At 39.5% G+C, this 21,809-nt stretch overlaps 1 protein-coding gene across 3 annotated transcripts in view; it reads left to right on the top strand.

The window, feature by feature from the left end:
* LOC149145260 (adenylate kinase 5, chloroplastic-like) overlaps positions 1–21,809 on the top strand; it is a 399,806-nt gene that overhangs the window by 491 nt on the left and 377,506 nt on the right. For 2 of the 3 annotated variants that reach the window (XM_089447346.1, XM_089447348.1), the window contains exons 2-4: positions 102–203; positions 19,697–19,825; positions 19,920–20,054. In XM_089447346.1, the coding sequence (XP_089303472.1) occupies positions 102–203; positions 19,697–19,825; positions 19,920–20,054 (366 nt within the window). The remainder of the gene's footprint in view (positions 1–101; positions 204–19,696; positions 19,826–19,919; positions 20,055–21,809) is intronic. The other variant, XM_089447347.1, reaches the window with a different exon arrangement.

Genomic DNA, 21,809 nt, shown 5'->3' with positions numbered 1-21,809 from the left:
GGACGCACTGTAAACACTCTGTATATGGAGTCAAAGTAAGTAAAAGCGTTGTCAATTACTATTATTTAGCTGCTAGATTACTCTGCCACGGTTGATTTCAGGTCAATGTCGAGGCCAAGGCCAAAGAAAAGCCTTTGAGAATAATGATATCCGGGGCACCTGCTTCTGGCAAAGGGACACAATGCGAACTCATTGTAAAGAATGTAAGGATTGCTATAAAATTTCCCCGTTTTTATCTTATATATGATAACTATTTCCATACTTGAGGTTTCATTTCCAGTTATTTTTCGCTATTTGAGTTGCCGATGAGAATTATTTCCATTGATTTTTTAGTTGAGGTTTTTACGAGCCTTTTTCTTTGTCTTTAGTTATCTATGACAATTGTTTTCATAATTTCGTTAGTTGAGGTATCATTTACTGTTCTTTTCCGCTATCTTTAGCTATGGACGGATTTTTTTTTCATAATTTCGTTTGTTGAGGTTTCATTTACAGGTTTCTTTTTTCCTTTGCCTTCAGCTATAGAGGAGAATGATTTTCATAATTGCATTATTCGACGTTTTATTTCCAGTTCTCTTCCACTGCCTTTAGTTATGGATGATAAATTTCGTTAGTCAAGGTTTCACGCGGAGTTCGGTAACTCTATCTTCAGCTATTGATGAAAATTATTTTCACAATTTAATTAGTTGAGGTACCCTTTCCAGTTATTTCCTCTGTATTTGGCTATAGATTTGAATTATTTTCTTAATTTCGTTGGTGAAGGCTCCGTTTTCAGTTATTTTCCTGTCTTCAGCTATTGATGTGAATTATTTTGTCATAATTTCGTTGGTTGAGGCTCCCTTTACATTATTTGCCATACAGCTTTTCTTAGATGAATAAATCCCAATCGATTTCTGTTCCAGATTTTTTTTCTGCATTGTTGTATTTAAATGAAATAAATTCAACATCTTCAGAGACATTTTTCAGGGGAAGAAAAACAAAGGATTTTATATTAATAAAATCTGTTTACATGGACTAAAGTTCTGCTTTGTCAAGATTAACAGAAATATCTCCAAAATATGGGAACTGATTACATCCAGGCATGGTCTAATAAAAACAGTTTTAAAACACATACCTAATTGTCGTGTCTATGACAACATATAGTAATACGACTTACAGCAACAAATACAAGAAAGCATGGTATAAACTTTCCTCCATAGCCCATGAAAAAGACAAAAGGTATGACATCTGAAGAAAAGCTATTCCAAGATTGCGATGAGCCAAAAAAACGAGAAACCTCTAAGAGATAGATATCAGCATATAGCAATTCGGCCACCAATGTGGCCTCCTCCACAACGTCTTCTCTCATGTCGCTAAATTAATTTGGAACAAGATTAATTATTGTATGTTGGAGCCTTTGGATATAGTGGAGCCATTCGATTTTATTAGGAGATTAGACTCGGGAAAAGTTATTTTTGTTGTGGTTAAGTTACACATGGGGGCCACCCACACTAGGGAAATATGCACTCCTTAGTTTGATTTGCATGGAGGTGGTTAAGTGAGGGCCCACGATGGAGGTAAAATTGGAGGGAAAAGTGCTCCATGAAATCTATATAAGGAAGACAACTTTCCTCATTTCAATCATCTTTTGGCATATTGATTTCTCTTTGGGTTGCTCGAGCTGCTTAGCCGGGGCACATGTTGTTCAACACGAGTTCTTCAAGCGAAGAGCTCACTCTTTCTTTGGGGGACTTCGAATGCCATCCTAGGAAGGTTTTTCTTCATTTTTCTGGAGGAGGGATTTCATTGTGATTTCCAGCAATTGCATTCATCTTCTCGTGGTGCGTATTACTGGAGGACGCAATGAAGAGGAGGTCGAGTTTGCTTGTGGTGTCTTGCAAGGGAGTTTGGTTGGGAGATTTTCCGGATAGGAGGCATAGGAGATTTGTTGTCATTTTGGAGAGTTTGGGGGCTAGAGGTGAGCGCTCTTTTGCAGTGTGACTTTTGCACTCCTTGGGCTAGCGTAGAGGCAACACTTGGTGCACATGTGGGAGGTGGAGTCTCAGTCTTTGAGGCTGAACTTTGCCAGGGAAGTTAAGGGAAGCATTTGTGGAGGAGATTGCTTCATTTTCAAAGCTTGGGAGGAGGATTTCGTTGGTGTTCCTTGCAGGCCATATTCTTGAGCAATTTGGAGGGCATGGGCATATTAGAGGCCGAATTTGGGAGGTTGGATTTAGACCAAACCCTTTTTGGGTTTTTGTGGGTTTTGGTCAAAGAGATTGGGGTTAGAGTTTCAGCATTTTCTGAGCACCGAAGACGGGGTTTCTTGCAGTTCCCTTCCAGCTAACAGTGTAGTTTTCGGGGGATAGCGCAGAGCATTAGAGGAGCAGCCATTTTCAGCTTTGAGATTATTGTTTCATCACCTGGGTTGTGTCAAGCTTGCCCTTAAGGCAAGCCTAGGTGCATTTCTCCATACTATCGTACTTGCTCCATTTCATTAATAAAATGGCTCAGCTAGTTCTCACTTCTGGAGTTTAATGAGCATTTGCTGATTGTTTTAATTTTCTGTGTTACAAATTGATTCTACTTTGCATATCATTGTTTATTTAAGTTTAAAACATTATAGTGGTATCAGAGCTTAGATTTTGGCTCAGCGGTGGGAGAAATTTTTTATGAGTGAGGAGGACCAGTATAATATTTACTTACAGGAGGCAAAGGTACTCGAGCAGGGAAAGGGAGTTGGAGATTACTCCAGACATAGAGGATTGTGGGAAGACTGTGGTAGCAGAAGATATGGGTGAGCCCAAGAGTAGGGAAGAAATGGCCTTCGACAATCTCTTGAAGGCCTTGAGTGATTTGGCAAAAGGGCAGAAGGAGATGCTGGATGAGATCAAGATGCAGAACCGGGAGCGGAGCACTCATCGGGAGTTTATATTTGGAGAGACTTCAGGGGCCTCTCAACAGTTCGATCACCTTTCACCTACTACACAACGACCATCCTCGAGTGAGCCAACTCGAGCTACTTTACCCTCTTTTATACCTTTGGCACAGGGTGAAACTGGTGGAGGAGAGGATCCATCGTTGATGGGAGAGCATTTCCAAGAGTGGCAGTCCATGGGGGCAGACTTCAGAGAGGCTCTAACTTTCAGAGACTTTTGCATGCTCAAACAGAATGAGAAGGGGAAGGGCTATGGTACGCAAAATTATAAGTTGCACTGCATTATTGGGAAAATGTATCACTTATGATGGCACTACCAAGTGCACAACACGTGCTTGGATAGAGAAGCTGGACACATACTTCCAGCTCAACAGGATGATGGAGGTAGAAGCCATCAAGATGGCTACATTTCATTTGGAGGGGGAGGCACATGATTGGTGGTTTCATGGCTTGTCCACTCAGGGGCATGCCAGCATGACCTCCTATGAGGACTTCACACGGAGAGTGGTAGAGCGTTTTGATCAGAGGGATCCGAGGCTCATTTTAGAGAATTGACCTAGCTCCGGCAGACAAGACATCTGGAGCATTATATTTCGGAGTTCTTGAGGGTCTCAATCATGGTGCCAAATTTGTCAGATGCTAGGAGAGTATACACATATGTGGAGGGGCTGAAAGAGCAATTGCGAGGATTGGTAGTGACCTGTACGCGAGACTTGCAGGGGGCCATCCCCAAGGCCCGGGCACCATTTCCTCCATGCACTCCCTACACTCAGAAGGGAGGAGACAGTAGAGCACCAACAACGCAGAGAGCAACCCAAGGGCGAGGATAGTTGGATGATGAGACCAGGAGGGACCTCCGGAGGAGGAAACTGTGTTTTACATGTCGAGAGCCTTGGGCACCAGGCCATCGGTGCACAGCGAGCAAGGCCCATTACATCGAGGTCTTCTTCGAGAGTGATCAGGAGGACGATGTGGAGCTGAAGCTCGGTGGAGGAGATAGTGAGGATCCAACAGGGAGGGCACCACCACCACCACCACAGGGAGGAGCATCTTTCGCACTAGCTGGGGGAGTCCTAGCTTCTTTGTGCAAGATTCCCAAATTTTTGACCATGAGGATTAGAGGTATGGTGCAGGGGAAATGTGTCTCAGTTTTAATAGAGAGTGGGGCCACCCACAATTTTATTGATGCTCAGATGGTCCAAAGGAGGGGCATCACCACTTCAATGTTTGACGGGTTTTTAGTCCTAATAACAGGAGACAGGACTATGCAGTGCACTCGGTATGTTCCCGCTCTAACAATGACTATGGGGAACTATTCGATGACAGACCACTTTTTCGTGGTGGATGTAACAGACACCAATGTGGTATTGGGTGTCTAGTGGTTGTATTCCCTTGGCCGAGTTACCACCGATTGGAAGCAGCTTGTGATGGAGTTTGTTGGGCTGGATGGCAAGCCAGTGGTTCTTCGGGCATGCATTCACACCCCCTAGACAGTTTCGGCCCACATGATGGAGATTGATTTGAGGCATGGAGACATAGCATGGGCTGTAAAGTTGAGGATTTCAGAGGCTGGGGGGAAGGCCAAGCCACCACATTCACGCATACAGGCAGTACTGGATATATATCCGGTAGTCTTTGGAGATATACCGCCGGGACAACCACCTAACAGGGGGTTTGAGCACACTATAGAGCTGGAGCTTTGGGCAGAGGCAGTCATTACTACACCCTATAGGCATCCCAAAGCCTATAAGGATGAGATCAAGAGGGCCATTAGGGAGCTTTTGGCGTTGGGCCACATCAGACTGAGTTCTAGTCCGTTTGCTTCTTCGGTTGTGCTCATGAAGAAGAAGGACGAGACTCTCTGCATGTGTATTGATTACAGGGTCCTCAACAAGAAGACGTTGAAGAACAGGTATCCCATTTTGCGCATTGATGAGTTGATGGATGAGCTTAGAGGAGCCAAGTACTTCTCTAAGATAGATTTGCGGTTGGGGTATCATCAAATTCAGGTGAGGGAGCAGGACATCCCGAAGACAACTTTCAGATGTCATTATGGGCATTTTGAGTTCCTGGTCATGCCTTTTGGGTTGACCAATGCACCAGCTACTTTCCAGTCGTGCATGAACCTTGTGTTCAGAGGCCAGCTGAGGAGGTTTGTACTAGTATTCTTTGATGACATCTTGATTTACAGCAGGGCATGGGAGGAACACCTGCAACACCTAGAGACACCCTTGCGTATATTGGAGGAGTAGCAGTTCTACGCCAAGATGTCCAAGTGCAAGTTTGGGCTGACAAAGATGCTTTACTTGGGGCACATCGTAGACGCAGATGGGGTCAAGGTGCATGAGGAGAAGATTCAGGCCATCCGGGATGGCCAGAGCCTCAAGATGTGATAGCGCTGAGGGGATTTTTGGGCATCTATACCTATTATCGGAAGTTCCTGAAGGGCTTCTCACAGTTGGTAGCACCCCTTACTGATCTGACTAAGAAGGGGGCTTTTACATGGACAGAGGGAGCTCAGGCAACATTTGATCGCCTCAAGGAGGTGATGAGTTGTTGCCTAGTGTTGGCACTTCCAGATTTTACACAGCCTTTCATAGTGGAGTGCGATGCATCAGGTGTGGGGATTGGAGCAGTTTTGTCCCAAGGAGGGCACCCCATTTCTTTTGAGAGCTGGAAGCTCCTACCACATGAGGTGTCATATTCCATATACGACAAGGAGATGTTGGCCATAATGCATGCATTGGCCAAGTTTAGATAGTACTTGGTGGGGAATAGATTTCGAGTGAAGATGAATCACGACAATCTTCGCCACTTCATGGGGTAGCAGGGCCTCAATGACAGGCAACAGAGGTGGGTCAGCAAGGTGCAAGCCTATGATTTTGATATTTAGTATGTGCGGGGGAAGCACGACGTAGTGGCCGATGCACTATCTAGGAGACCAGCAGGGCTTTCACTCATGAGTATTTGCATGATTGGAAGGCTCGGTTATTAGTAGATTACTCCAAGGATCATTGGGTGTGCAAGAGGGGAGTTACATAGATGAGTGCTACAGGTTGATGGATGAGGTCATCTACTACAAAGGGCACATATTTCTGGTTTCAGGATCCCAATTGAGGGAACGTGTCCTTAGAGCAGCTCATGATTCTCCTTTGTCTGGACACCATGGGTTCAGGAAGACTTATATGGCAGTGAGAGAGCGCTTCACTTGAAAGGGCCTCAAAGGAGACGTGTTGAGGCATGTGCAGGAGTGAGAAGCTTTCTAGTGGAACAAAGGAGAATTGATCCATCCAGCAGGATTGTTGCAGCCTTTGCGCATCCTTGAGGGAAAATGGGATAGTATCTCTATGAATTTCATCATCGGACTTCCCTCGGTGCAAGGGAAAGATTGTATTTTTGTAGTGGTTGATAGACTGACCAAGTTTGCACACTTCTTTGCCATTCTGACACGATATTCAGCTTCAAAGGTGGCAGAGTTGTTCTTTAGGGAGGTCTTTCATCTGCACGGACTCCCTAAGACCATAGTTAGTGACAGAGATAACTGATTCATGGGAGGATTTTTGCAGGATCTTTTCAGGGTAGTTGGTACTGAGCTCACATCGAGCACCAACTATCATCGACAAACCAATGACCAGACAGAAAGGGTGAACCGGTGGTTAGAGGGCTATCTTAGGAACTATGTGACAGGGCAGCAGAGGGCTTGGATTCGATGGTTGCATCCGAGAGAGTATTGTTACAACACCACACATCACATGTCCATTGGTATGACTCCTTTTCGTGCTTTGTATGGTTATGACGCTTTATCATTTGCTGACATTGTTTTTGGAGACAGTAGGGCCCCAAAGGCAAATGATTGGATCCTCGAGAGCCAAGAGATCCTCAAGGCTCTTAAATATAATTTACTGACGACTCAGAACCAACAGAAGATGTATGCTAATAGGCATTGAGTAGACAGGCATTCCGAGGAAGGGGACTTGGTCTACCTTCGATTGCAGCCTTACTGATAGTCCACGATGAAGTAGAAGGGGGCCGAGAAGCTGCAACTGAGATTCTTTAGAGGTTGAAACCACCTAATAAGGTCCTTGGTTAACCCCCTTTTGATCTTGGAGACACTTGTACTTGCCAAAGCTCGCTATAGAAGGGCATGCCACCATGAAGTGCCCCATTGATCCCATAACTTGTAAGCATTATTACTTGATTATTCTAATGATTTTTTGTATTGGAGGGGAAGGGGATGCATTGGATCTTATGCAAGATTGCAGGTGGGTCTTCATTTAGGGCTTGGTCTCCCTATACGGGGTCCTAGTCCACCATAGTAGATCTCACTTCATGGATTGCCAACAATGTCCATTGATTGCTTGTGTTCCACCTTTTGGATGATGATGATGCACCTGGTCCCCCATGCCTAGCCAGCTCCACAATTTCCCAATACACTTGGCAGAGGTTCCAGGATGCCCCCCGATGAAAATGGAGGGTTTATGTCGTCACTCCAGCCCTTACAGATAGTTTACAAACATATTTTATCTGTTTGGAGAACCATGAGGTGTCATTATGCCCCCACACCCACTTGGGAGCACCACAGGTTCTTGATTGGATAACAAGGGGCCAACCCCTTGTCCACTATGTTTGGAGTCATTTTCTTCATCATGGCACCCCTTGGACTTCATCAGGCCTCCTCAAAGTCCCAAAAATTCACTTTGATGATCATTCGACCCTCTTGAGAGGCTTATTCATGTGTTATTGAGCTATTTGGTGGGCTTTTCACCAAAAGTACTTGTTATTTTGCACATTATTTTATTCTAGGGGCTAATTAGGCAAAAATAAGCTAAATCAAATTCATTAGACATTATATAAATAGATGATGAATTGATTCATTCTCTCATGATCACTTGGATTGGATCATTTTCTCTTGTGAGATTTTTTGCTATTCTCTTTGGAGGACGAAATTGGATGGAAGGATGAATTTTGATGTTTGGATCTCTTCATTTTTGTCTTGGAGCTTTTATAGTGGCATATGGTGATGATTGGATATACTTGTTCTCACATGTAAGTCCTTTTTTAAACTATTTTTATCATTTTCTTATGCCACATGCATGTTGCTAGGGAAGTTCGCTATACTAGGCTGAAATATGCTGCTTTTCTTGTGTGAAATGGTTGAAATTTGTCTTTTTATATCGTTACATCATGTCATGGGCCATGTTTGAATAAGTGAATGTTCCTAAAGATATCTTTATCTTGATAAGTCATCACATATTGCACATTGAAGTATAAATACCTTGAAGCAATTGTCCCATGCCCTAATTGCCATGCAAAATTGTTCTAAAGGCCTCATTGATGAAGTGAAACCATCCCAAACATTGGATATCATCTTAAATACATTTCTCCCAAAGGATTAGACAGTGGTCCTCCATAGGTGATCACCCTAAAGCATATTTTTCTCACCTTTTTCTCTTTTTCTCTAGGCCTAGCCTACATAAGTCACCTAGGGCGTCAATTATCTCACAATCTATCCATCCAAATACTTAGATTTTTGGTCCACAACTTCGCTGGAGCTTTCTCTAGAGACCCTCCAAATTTGAAACAAATCCGGTGGTAGGATCTCGAGATGTTGCTAGCCCTAGCTCTGAGACCAAATTTTGCCCTTGGTTTCCTTAGGCTAGTAACCTCATTGGGATCATTGCATTACCTTTCATTGAAAATTCTTTCTTTGATCCCCTTCTCCTCCCTAATTATATCAAGTACATCATTGGTTGCAATTTTATTCCCTTGACCTAACCAAGGGTACACTTGGTCCTGTGTGGTCCCATAACTTTTGGAAAGTAATTCTTCAAAGACCATTTGGAAACCAAGTCTCATAAGGGTTTTTAGGACTAAGTCCTTCCTTAAGAAGTCTCATTCCCAAAATCTACCCCTAAGACCCTCTTGGCCCTTCGTAGAGAGCCTTTCATCTTGCCTCTTGGGCAAGCAAGCCGTATATTGAGCCTCTCTTGTGAATAGACCTCTTCAGGAATCACCCTTTTCCCTTTATTGACACATTTATCTAGGTGATTCCCTTCATATCGGGTCTCCTCCCATCAGTGAAAGGTCGTAAAGAGTAGGGAGCTTTTGTTGAGGTGAGAGTGGGCTATTGCTCCATTGTTGCCCTTGACCTAGCAGTTGCCCCTCTAGGACCCCGACTAGTTTGAGTGATAACATGCACCATCAAATTTCATATGCAAGATCTAATCCTTTTTACTTTCCACTTCCCTTTCCAAAGGAGCAATAGAGTTAGCTAAGATAGCATAATTTCCCAAGTCATCAAATTCATAAACAATTTCATTATAAGGCTTCTTGGGATCCTCCACATGATAATTTCTCTCCAACTCCCTATCCAACCTAACCATGATGCCCTCACTATTAGGGATGGTAGCATAAGTTAGATCCATTTGCAAACTACCCCCTATATCAGCTCCCCACTTTCTAGACAATAACATCCCCCAAGCATCAGGCACATCAATCACCACAATGTCCATGGTGATCATAATATCAGGATGCACTGCCAAGTGGACTTGAAGATCCTTTATCAAACCACAAACTTCAATAATTTTTGAATCCATAGCACAAATGTTGTGGTAAGGTCTAGAAATCCTCAAGTTCAACTGATTCATAACCTTCTTGGTCATGACACAAGATGATGCCCCAGAATCAAACATACAATTATGCAAAAGTAACCCATTAACCAACAATGTAATGAAGAAAGGTTGATGGTCCTTGTTACCTCTACACATATCACTACTTTGCAAAATGATAGGGGCATCCTCACACCCATCCTTAGCAAAATTTGACATTTCCTTCACATGAGGTGCATCAATGGCTTACAACAAATTAAAACTTTTGGGAGGGAATCTTTTGGATTTCAGTCATAGGTACTAAAATATTTGCATTGTTTAACCATCCTCCTAAATCAATATTTAAACCGGATGTAGGTCGTGTTGACCACTGGAATGGCACCTAATGATTATATGAAGACTCCATGCCCAAGGATGATCTAGAGGACACTTGTACCATCAGATATCGTCAGTCAACAGAGTTTTATAACTCTACTTCTTTTTCATCATTTTTCTTGTACCCAAATTCCACACCTACGGGGAATTGTAATAAGTGATATTAGTAATGATGATTTTTGAGTTTGTAACAAGGCTAGGATGTTGGGACTCGATTAGCAAATGAGTACACCTTGGAGTGTTTTTTTTATTTGGTTAATCATCCATTCTTTTTCAAAAGCGGATAATTTTTTAGGTTTTTTCACTCACGTTTTACCCAAAAGCCGGGGTGATGGTTTGAAGGTTGAGCCCCTGACACATCTTAGTGTCTAGAGTCGATGTATATTACCATACTAGATCACACAAAAAATTTTGTGGAATTTGGTTAGGTCTAGGTAGTCATTTTTTAATTTTTTAGATTTCTCGCAGGTCAAAAATTGCAAATAAAATTATATTTAAATTGTAATAAGTGTAGTTTAGAGAAGCTGTATGGGGTATGAATAATTAAAATTACACCTCTCACCCTCAAATTTCTACTATGACACACTTTGAGGGGTTAATAATGTGTTTTGGACCCTCAAAACCCACTTTTCCTAAGTTTAGTGGGAAATTTAACAATTAATTAAGCCATAAATTAAATAAATGGAGAAAGATAAATATTCACACATGCTAAATGTTGTGGAAATGAGGTGGAAAATTATGAGGGAGTTAAAGTGAAGTCTCAAGGTGATGTGGAATCCTAAAATTAAAGAAAGGACATGTGCTCAAATAAAATCGAATTTCTGGCATTAAATGAAAATGTTGCTTCGAAATTCGAATTTGTGAAGTTAATGCACATTTGGGAGGATTTGGGAGAATATTTGGTGGAGATTTTTGTGAGAAAGTGTCCCCACATGGGTTACCACCCATATACACTTGTCATTCCACCATAAAATTCAAATTTGGCACATAAGGGAAGAAGAAAATGATGTGCATTTGCCAGAATTTGATTTTTACACTTGGCATTGGAGCTCCATTCAACAAATTCGAATTCTCTTTGGGATTGTCACCTCATGCCACTTGTTTAATCACTTTTACATTGGGATTGACTCCGATGCCATTTGTCATTGTCATTCTTCATTGGGATTTGCTCCCAACTCTCTATATAATAGAGCCATGGGTTCTCACATGGTATAATATTGTTACTAGCTATTGTGCTTACAGAAGCGCTGCTGCCTTGTACACTTTCAGAAATATCAATAAAGACTTTGGGGTTTCATTCATGAGGTGTTCCTCATTTTCAAGTGTGATGAATTGTTGAGCATTGGTATAATTCCTTTTACTCATGCTTTGATCCAATTTGCTTCCATATGCTCTTGTAGATTTGTTAATGTAGAGCTATCTTGCATTGGCATTTGATGTTGAAGTATGCTCTAGGTATAGAATGCTCTAGTTGGTTTTAAATAAATCTCTAGAGTTTCTTATCATTGTTTATATCTAAATCTATATGGAACTAATTCTTGATTGAAGTTTTGTAGAGGGAACATCTTGTTGGGATTACAAAATCAAGCGTGAGGGGAAGTCTTTGGAGAGACCAACTCACTCTTGATACATTCTTAAAGGAGCTCTAATTTGTTCTTTGAGCCTTCATAGTTTTATCTTACAAAGTGGTTTTGCAGGGATTTCGGCACATAGCTTGTACACAAGCCAAAAACTTCTAAATTTAAATCTCTTTTAAAAAGCATTGTACTTCATTTCTTTCATTTGCTATCTAAGAGCTTGAAGATGGCTAAGCAAAAACGAGAGTTTACTCACTCTTTAGCTTAGCCTTTTGTAAATTATAATTGTACATATACATTTTATTTTGCTGATTTTTCCATTAATACTTAACTTATTTTGCAGCCCTTGTTTGGATTGTTTGCTAACTCTTGTGTGGCAGATTTTGAAGAGCAACTTCTTGCAACATCTAGCAAGTGTTTGCAGGACCTTCGGCAAGTATTGGGGGTTCGATTTCCAAGGATTTCGTGAGCCCTTTTGAGGCTTATTTTGGCCAAGTCGAGTTCACTAGAGAGATGCCCGTTTTCCTCTTTAAGCCGTGGGCATTTGGAGGAAACTCACACCCTGTTTCGCTTGCATAAGTTTTGTGAGATCTTGTCACTACTTTCTCAAGAAAAGAGGTCTAGTGTCCAAGTTTCAAGCAATTATTGTAAGGACTCTCCTTGAAGTATAGTTGAGAACTTTGAAGGGCCCTCTTCTCATTGTAATATTAATAAAAGATCTAACTTGCTTGTGGGAGCTTGGGATTTTTCCTATGGTATCCTATCTCCCCATTTAGATGGAGGCTTCTCTTGGGTGGATTGACATTTGCATGGTTTAAGCTTTCATACCTCATTCACTTACATGCATGCTTTAATTGGGAATTAACACAACCTCACTATCACATTTCATTAAGTTAAAGTTTGTTACTTTCATTTGAGCTTTGCATTCTCTATTTCATTGTTGCTTGAAGCTACAAGCTTACACTTTACTTTGGGCAATTCATCCTTTACATGCAAGCATTTTATATTCTTAACAAACTTTGATTCGTTTCCATTTACCTTGGTAAATTGTTTCATGAGCACTTGAATACATGCTTCAATTTTATGGTACATTGTTATCTTGAATATTGGAGCAATTTATTGTCTTTGTCTATTTGAAACAAATTTTACTTTCAAGCAAATTACTTGTATCATTTTAATTCATTGATGGAACACATGCAATACTTGTAAGCTAATTTTATTCCTCCAATTGAAGTTATAATTGCAACTTATGTTGAACACTATTTCATTTTCAAGCATTGCAAATCAATCTCTTTGAAGCATTTGCATGTATCATTATTTTAATTTGGGGAATTAACACAATTTGCATCTCATCTAGGCATTTTTGTGTAGGAAGGCCCCAAGCCTCATTAAAATTTTATCTTCAACATAAGTTGGTTGAAGTAGACATCTTAGGGATTCTTTACTTCTCTATTGACTCTTCACTGTGAGATTCATATCATTGGGCGAGGATGAGGTCTGAGGATTGAAGAGTTAAATTGTAATCTTGTTGTAAAGTTAATTGATAAAATTAACCAAGAACACTTTCCATTACATTTACTTTACTTGTCTTTTGATGGTATGAGTTTTCATATGCAAAGTCTATTCCAAAAGCAAGTATTGTAATCATTTCAAACAAGTGTTTTCTTTTCATGTTTTAAGTCCAATTGCATATTGATGTCTTGGTTTAACACTTCCTTTCTTTTACATTTCCAAGTTAATTACTAATTTTTGGGTTTTGGCAAGATATGTTTCACATGTTTTGATTTATAAAGTTGATTATCTCAAAAGCATTTTGTATCTTACATATCTCGTGCTAAAAATTCTTATTTACATTTCAGGGTTACTTTGTTTTCTCTTATGAGAGCATTGCATTTTACTTTGAGCAAATATATCTTTAAATTGTTGAGCAAATTCCTTAGAAAGCACTGGTTTTATGGTTTTTAATCATATTAATGATTGGCATTGTTATTTCAAGTTGTTCACTTCATATTTGCCCATAAATCCTTAAAAGTAATCTATTTTCACTATAACACTCTCCTAGAAACTCACATATTTTAACTTAACTTTTCATTAGGGACCACCCCCCTTAGCTAACCTAGGAGATAGCTCAAACAGAGAGAGTCGGGATTAGTGTGACAACCCCTTTTCTGAGTTCCCTGCCACCAACCACACCTTGTGGGGTTGAAGGCTTTTCTCACTGACTTGTAGGTAGGTATAGGTGGCAGGGTCAACAGGTGGAGTGAAAATTTTAGGGGCATTTTGATTTCTTTCCTTATTCCTTGCCCTTTCTCTATCCTTGGCTATCTCTAAAATCTGATTTGATGAAGGATTTTCACCATATAACTCAGTGATCCTATCTAGCACTTCAAATTTATTCACACTATGGGAAGATGAAGACTTCTTGTTTATCTTTTGGCTATTCTACACAACTCCCATCCAATTTTCCATGGATAAATGATGTTCTTTGCCAACCACATTGATTTGCTCACTTGTCCTGACCATTCCTCCGTCCAAACTCCTTACATAAGGACAAGAAGCTTCATCATGCATTCCATCACAAGGTCTACAATAGGGGATTGAATCATCAACTAAATTAGTAGAGTCAAGTGGGTTTGGTGGTCTATGCTCATTGGGAGGTCCCTTCTTTTGCCATCTATCATTACCTCAATTTTGGAATCTCCCAGCTTGATTCCTCTCCATGGCCACCAATCTATTTTGGATGACATTCATTTGAGTAGTGTGATTTGCTTCCATAGTCTTAATAAGTTGGGTTAATTTTTTGATAGGATCATGTGCACTTTCTTCCTTTTCCTTCCCCTTAGAATCATGAGACTTTGATGGCCCTCTATTGAAACCAGAAATTTCAGACTTTCCCAATTCCCTTCTAACCCTTTCCATCTTCAAGGCTTCAGTTTGAGCTGCACCCAAATTTGCAAGTTCTTTTCTTCTTAACTCATAGGCAGTGTCAACACCAAAAGCATCTAAATATGAGCACAAAAGAAACTCATCAAGAGGCTTAATAGTAGCAGGCATGCTTTTTACCAAATCATTGAATCTCTTATTGAATTCCTCCATGTTTTCATTTTCATTCTTCTTCATGTTGCTAATAGCATTGATCATGTGTCTAATCTTTTTCTTTTCTTCAAATTTTTCCATAAAAGCATTGATGATAGCTTATAAGGAGTCATAAGAGTTAGCAGGTTGCTCAGTGAACCAATCAAGAACATTCTCTTCTAAAGAGAGAACAAAAATTTTCATCTTCACATCCTCATAATTAGCAGTGTTACACCACTTGAAAATGCAAATATTGAAATTCTTAACATGTGATGTATCACTAATAACATCGTTACCTTGAAATGAAGACAACATTTCAATAGCCTTGTCAGGGACATTGTGAGGATATCCATTTATGTAAGTAAAATTACAAGGATAAAAAAGATTAGCAAGAAGTCTACTATGAGAGAATCTATTTAACCTTTCTCTAAAGACCCTTTTAGGCTCAAAAGTGGGGCTAACTAGATTACTTGGATGCCTCCTAGTAGAAACTCTTGTAGAATTTGAATTAAGTGGAGTCACTACTTGAGCAAGAACATGCCAAAACCAAAAACTAGTTGATTTTCCAAGTACAAGAGGATTTGTCCCCGACAGCAACGCCAAAAGAATGTTGTCGCCTTACACACGCACCTAAGTTAGTGAGAAAATCCCTTAACCACACAAGGTGTGGTTGGTGGAAAAATCAAGAGATGGGGCTGTTACCTATTCCAAACTCTCTCTGTTTAAGCTCTCTCCTAAGTAAACTAAGGGGGGTGGTCTCTAAATAAAAAACTAAGTTAAAAGGTGATGTGATGTTTCTAGGAGATGTCAAGGTTAATTTGGATTACTTGAGATTATGAGCAAATATGAAATGAAATATAATTAAATAACCATCAATACATAAATCAAATATAAGCATACATAAAACTAGTGCCTTTAATATTACTTAAAAATAAATAATACTTGCTCAAGAAAAATGAAATGTTTCAAATTGAAACACAAGTAACCTTGTCAATTAAACAAAAGATGCTAGCAAGATATCACATGCAAGATATAAAATCTTCTTTCAAGAAATGCTTTCAAAATATATAATCACTCACAAATCCAAAGCATGTAAGGAAGCAATATAGAATGACTTGCAAAGGAAACACATTAAAATGTTATTTGCAAAAATCAGCAAGATGATACTTGCCTAAATAAGATAATCAATTCAAAACATTTTCATCAATGACAAGTACATGAATAATTTGCAACTAAAATAGTAAAATGTGTTAGCATGAAATGCACTTAAACTAAGATTAAATGCAATTATCTTAGTTAATTTTAATCTAATCACTGTGCTCTTTGTTAGATAACTTCATTTAGGGCTTCATTATTATAATGATAGTTTCATCATGTTACATAAACACTATATATAAACTGTAGTGATAATTGAGAGATCATTGTTGTGACAATGATTGAGAAGCTCATCCTTAAATTGATGCTGAGATATTACTGCTGAGCTAGCAGGAGCACATATATATACTGATATCCTTTTTCATCCATCATAGCCTGCATAATTTCCAACGTGTATGGTTTCTCTGCCCTGCGTATAAAAGATTGAGAGCATTACATTGACTGTGTAGACTGTGGCTACATTTGACTGCGTGTATATATATATAGACTGAGTGACACTGTGTGTATATTGACTGAGTATATGTAGCTATTGCTGCGATGAAGGACTCTTCATTAACTGCGTTGAATCCGGATGTCCTCACGTTGACGCGTGTAATGATTCTGGATGGCATCACGTTGACTGTCTTGTCTTCATGCTGTGCGTATAAGTTCCTACCCTTACTGCGGCTAGGTGGAGGATAGATCTTTATGACCTGCGTATTAATCTTGTGCCCTGCGAAACCCTAGACTGCGTGTAACCATGAACAACTTCATGTCCAACGTATATATCTTATGCCCTGCGTAACCCTAGACGCGTGTATTCATTTCTATGAGTTGCTACCCAGCGTATTGACTAGCGTAACATATGACTGCGTGGTTTATTCCCATATGCGTATTATACCTTTATGTATTGCGTTCTCCTCATGATCAACATATAATGGCTGCGGCTATATGACAACGAAGCAGATTTAACATGAGACAGTCTTGCGTGTAAGGAATAGCGTATTCCTAGATCTGCGTATCAATGTACAACATCAGTGTATTCCCTAATCTGCGTATTAATGGTCTGCATTAACAGCGTATAAGGTCTCTGCGTGCATCCTCATAAGCTTGTGGCTGCGGCTAGGGCATTACAGCAGTTAGGGCATCATAGTGGCAACTTCATGTCCAACGTATGTTTCTCTTGGTGTCTCACTCCTTCTCTAGACCCAAGACGTGGAGAGGAGGAGATCACTCAAGAATTGTGTCTCCAAAAGACATAAAATCCTCATCTATTTATACCAAAAATGTATAGGTTGAATAGACATGACGCTTGGGCTTCTAGAGCCTACACAAGTGCTGGTCGGCTTGATAATAATAAATAATTACATAATCAAAATAAATTCTTATCTCCATAAATACTTATTGGAATCGGATGATCTTAGGATCAATCCTACACCTCTCGACGAGAGGGATCCAATAAAAATATCAGCTGCCATAAATAAGTTGACCCACATGGAGTTTGGCCCTAGTTGCCAATTTTAACAGAGGTCCTCCAAGCTCCTCCTCCTTCACTCCTCCAAGCTCTCCTCTCTTCTCCTCTCTTCTCTTCTCCAACTCTCATAAACTCAAAGTGAGAAAATGAGAAACGAATGGGCACTTTAATCCCTTCATTCCTCACCCTAACCCAAGGTGGACCCACCCCCAACAAGTCAATATACACAAAAATAAAAAATAAAATAAAAAACAGTGTTTTTTTGGCCTCGCAGCGGAAATGGAGGAAGTGTGTACGGAATCGTACGCGATCCGTACGCTTCGTCCCTCCGAAGCGCGACGCTTCATACGGCTGAAGCGCCGTATGAAACGCACTTTGGAAAAACCGAAACACGCTTCTGGAATTTCCAAGAAGCGTGTTTATCAGTCTGAAATGCGTTTTGGTTTTTCCAAAGCGCGTTTTGGCCGATGCTTCCCCCACGCATCCATACAGATCGCGTTTCGGGGTTTAGATCCGGGGGGGGGGGGACGTTTCCTGCAACACTGCTACATACTGTGTCATTTGTCCTTTATTGTGCATATTGGTAATTCTCTTGATGAAAAGAACACAATAATAACATAACGAAGAAAAGAATATAAGCTAAGAAGTAAAAGTATATCGCAAGCAATTATCAAGCAGAGAAATCTCTTAACTATTCATGCCCTAGATTTCTCAACAGAATGTCACCAAATTGACTGAAGATCTCCAAGGCCCTAAGGAAGACTCATGCAAGAACCCAATTGAGGTCCAAAAACCATGAGTAAGCCATCTCCAATCTGCAAATTCATCATGGACATTTAGGGGCAAGTCATACATCATGTATCCAAACCTCATGGAGCACCCCTAAACATGGTGTAAACACTTTTGGAGTAACTCCAAAAGCTAAGAAAAAACAAAAAATTCAATGGGGGATGTCTTTCCTCGGTTGTGATCAGCACCCATTGTTGCAACCTTTCTTAGTATCCAAGGCCATAGGGGAGAAACACTTGATGGATCACTGGTTTGAATATTTGGAAGAGTATGAATATCTGGTTTCAACTATTTTCTTTATTTTGAAAAATATGTCTTATATTTATAGAAAAATATTTATGATCACAAATACAAAAAATGTGAAGGTAAATAAAATGAACTTCATATTTTATTTTTAATGACTCTCCTAAGGGACGTGTCCCAATATAAATGATGTTCAAGTATAAATAATATTAATTAGGCATGTTACATTCTGTCTCGTCTAGGAAGGAATCATCCTTGAAGCTAGAGAAAGGACTAATTCTGGAGTTTCAAAATTCTACAATTCAACAACACATCATATTATTCATCCCATACATGAAGGGCTTCTTGAATCATGAGCACTAGCAAATAGATTCACAATCAGAACAAAGTTGTATATAGGACATGGATGTGAAAAATAATGAGAGGATGATGTAGCAATAGTGATGCACTACAGATCTTGATCTTGAAATTCCATTGGTAATAGAAGATCATCAAAGAAACTTGCTTTGGTCCTTTGGGAGTTGTCACTGATGTAGGAGGAAGTGACCAAAACTTTGTCAAGGTATATGTTGCTTATCAACTTATCTTTTGATGTTATGGTTGGATCTCCACCTTCATCAACATTGTTGAGATAGGTCCTGCTGTCAGATATGGCCTCAACTTTTCTTCATAACATCAGAGAACATATACAGTGAGGTCCTGAGGATATGGATAGTTGTGAGTGTCTAGCTTTTCTCTTCTCAAGCTAGTCAGTGAGACAGATAATAATTGTTGTATGTCTTTGCTCACATCCAAAGCTAGATTGCATGGATAATTGGTGAAGAATCTAGCAGTTCTCTTCTCAAACTAGTTAGTAAAACAAATAATAATTGTTTTGATATCTTCATTCTCATCCAAATTCAAAGACATAACCATTTGCATTGAGGATGATACATTTTCTATGTGATTCTCACTAGCATTAGAAAGGGAATGTTGAATATTTCAAGAATGAGATCATCAAAGAAATTCCATTCGAGAATCTTATTGACCAATTGTTTGAATAAGAGCTGACTTAGGATGTATTGACGCTTCTATAATGCATTACTGTTGCATAGATCTTCGATGATTTTTTATCTCATTTCCTTGTGCTTTGAGGATAAACCTTACATGGGAGGGCATGTAATGTACCTAAGCTAGATAAATAATATTAGTTAGGCACATTGCAACGTCTATTTAATCTTACAAATTTCATTAGTGGGGTATATTAGTCAATTGTATTAATATCGACAATTTTTCTTGCATCAATTGTTTTATTAATAGTATATTTGATGAATATTTAGTTCTCATAATGTGTATGCTTTTGAAGATTCATGGAAAGAATACTTATTTCTTGTATGTTTAAATGAGGTGCAGCTATGTTTCTCCAACTAAGAATGATATTTCTCATACCATCTAAGGAAAAACCTTTTCATGTTATGCTTTTCTCTGAGGCATCACCTCTAATTGAGGTCCCTTGATATTTTTGCAGTATGGTTTAGTACATATTTCCACTGGAGACTTGTTGAGATCAGAAGTTGCAGCTGGGACAGAAAATGGGGAAAAAGCCAAGGACTACATGGAAAAGGGCTTATTGGTTCCAGATGAAATTGTGACAATGGTAATATAAATATTCGAGTCTCTTTGACATAGGTTTTACTCTTTCTGAATTGTTGTATTGATGTTTTTCTTATTATAATCTGAGGGTACTGTAGATGGTAAAGAATCGTCTGGAACAACAAGATGCACAAGAAAAGGGATGGCTACTTGATGGATATCCACGGAGCATATCACAAGCAGAGGTTCTTGAGAAGCTTGAGATCAGGCCAGACATTTTTCTCTTGTTGGATGTATGTGGTGTCTATTCTTCACCTAGATATCTATTTTAATAATTTGAATCGTGTGGTTTATTAAACATTATCAACTATAATATGAATTGATTATACTATGATAGGGGAATTTTTTTTGACATGGATTATCTTTATATAGACCATGCATCTGAAAACAACTTACATAGACGATACTTGGACATGAAACATTGGAGCAAATGATTAGTTCCTGGACATTGCAACATCTTTCTCAACCAAAGAAGAAAACTGTCTTTCATTTAGGATGGGCTAGTGAGGTCTTATGCATGTGAAGGACAATTTTTTGCTTTTGTAATCAAAGCTAGTATTGTCGTAAATCCATTGCCAGTCTCTCCAAATGCCCCCCTGAAAAGCACCATTCATTTCGGGAAAATCCTTGTTATCAATTAGAGCTTGTAATTCTCAGATAATCACTCTACCAGAAGAGAACAAACCCTTAGAACAGGTGAAGGGTTCTCCACTCAGTTGTGTCCTTTCATCAATGTTCTGAAGAGCATGCTACAGAAAATTTCCTTCTTGCTGAGTCCAGGATGATTAATGTATCTAGTCTGTTGAAGACCCATAAAATAGCTGCATTGTTATATTTCCCATGCCTTGTGTATGCAATAGATTCTGCATGAAGTGAATTTTGATGATCTTCTATTCTTAGCTTTGTTGATAGATAAATTCACTGAGGTTGTTGAAATATCATAGAGATGTAATAATATGCAAGATATCTAATCAACTTTAGGCACCCAAGACAGCATGACTAGAGGAGCACCCACCGCAGTTGGCATGATAGAAAGGGTACCAAGAGAGGAGCATTACTTCATATTGTCATGAGTGGTAAATTGCGATTCTTATCACATGACAGGTTTTGCAGGGACAACTTGCAGGGATTGAGATGCGTACCTTACATGTTTTCTTGAGGATGATTTAGCATAGTGGTCCTCGATGAATCACGTGGTTGATGGTCTTGGTTCATGTTTCTTTCTTTATGATGATGATGCACCTCGGTGCTATGATGCAATATTGGTATGCCTTTGGATCAGCTTGCTTAATGCTAGTTCATTCCTTCATGGCAGCATTCCTTGCATGTTTGTGTGGAGGTTTTAGCATTGACATGATATAGCTCTTGTAGAAGAGTTCTTATGTCTATTTATTTCTTATACTGATATTAGATGCAATAGGCAAACATTTATACAAAGCACTTATCTCCTTGTCCATGTTCCATAGTGGAGTTTGTGCCTATGGTAATGCATTGATTAATGCTCTTGAGAAGGAGCACTCTAGTGCATTGTATATATATTATACTTTGATGATGATACTTAATGGAACAAACAATTCCATGGCATAGTTTGGAGCACCCTGTTGCTGCAAAATCCAGTAGGTCTTGGGGAGGGAAACCCTATGTAATATCCTGTTTCCGGGATATCCCTCAAACCCAAGCAACTCCAACCAAACATGTCCAAATGATATAGTGACCGGGAAACTCAAAGTGATAAAGAAAAAAAAAATAGGGGTACAACATATAATAATGTGAACATGTAATAGAAGCAGATACTCAAGAAATGCAGAGAGAAATGCTAAGCCATTTTATTATACTGAGTAATGGAAAGAGTACAAGAGGTGATCAGACAGGTAGCACCTCAACTTGCACAAGGCAAGTGAAGAAATACACTTAGAATCGCAAAAGAATGGCCTCTCTCTGAACTGTGTCCAAGCTGTTGGAGAACTGTCGTGCTGCTGCCACTACTG

Source organism: Pinus tabuliformis, chromosome X (assembly GCF_031772625.1).
Source record: "Pinus tabuliformis cultivar Carrire ecotype Pingquan chromosome X, CPIR1, whole genome shotgun sequence".
Taxonomy (NCBI): domain Eukaryota; kingdom Viridiplantae; phylum Streptophyta; class Pinopsida; order Pinales; family Pinaceae; genus Pinus; species Pinus tabuliformis.
This window is presented reverse-complemented; position numbering and strand designations above follow the sequence as displayed.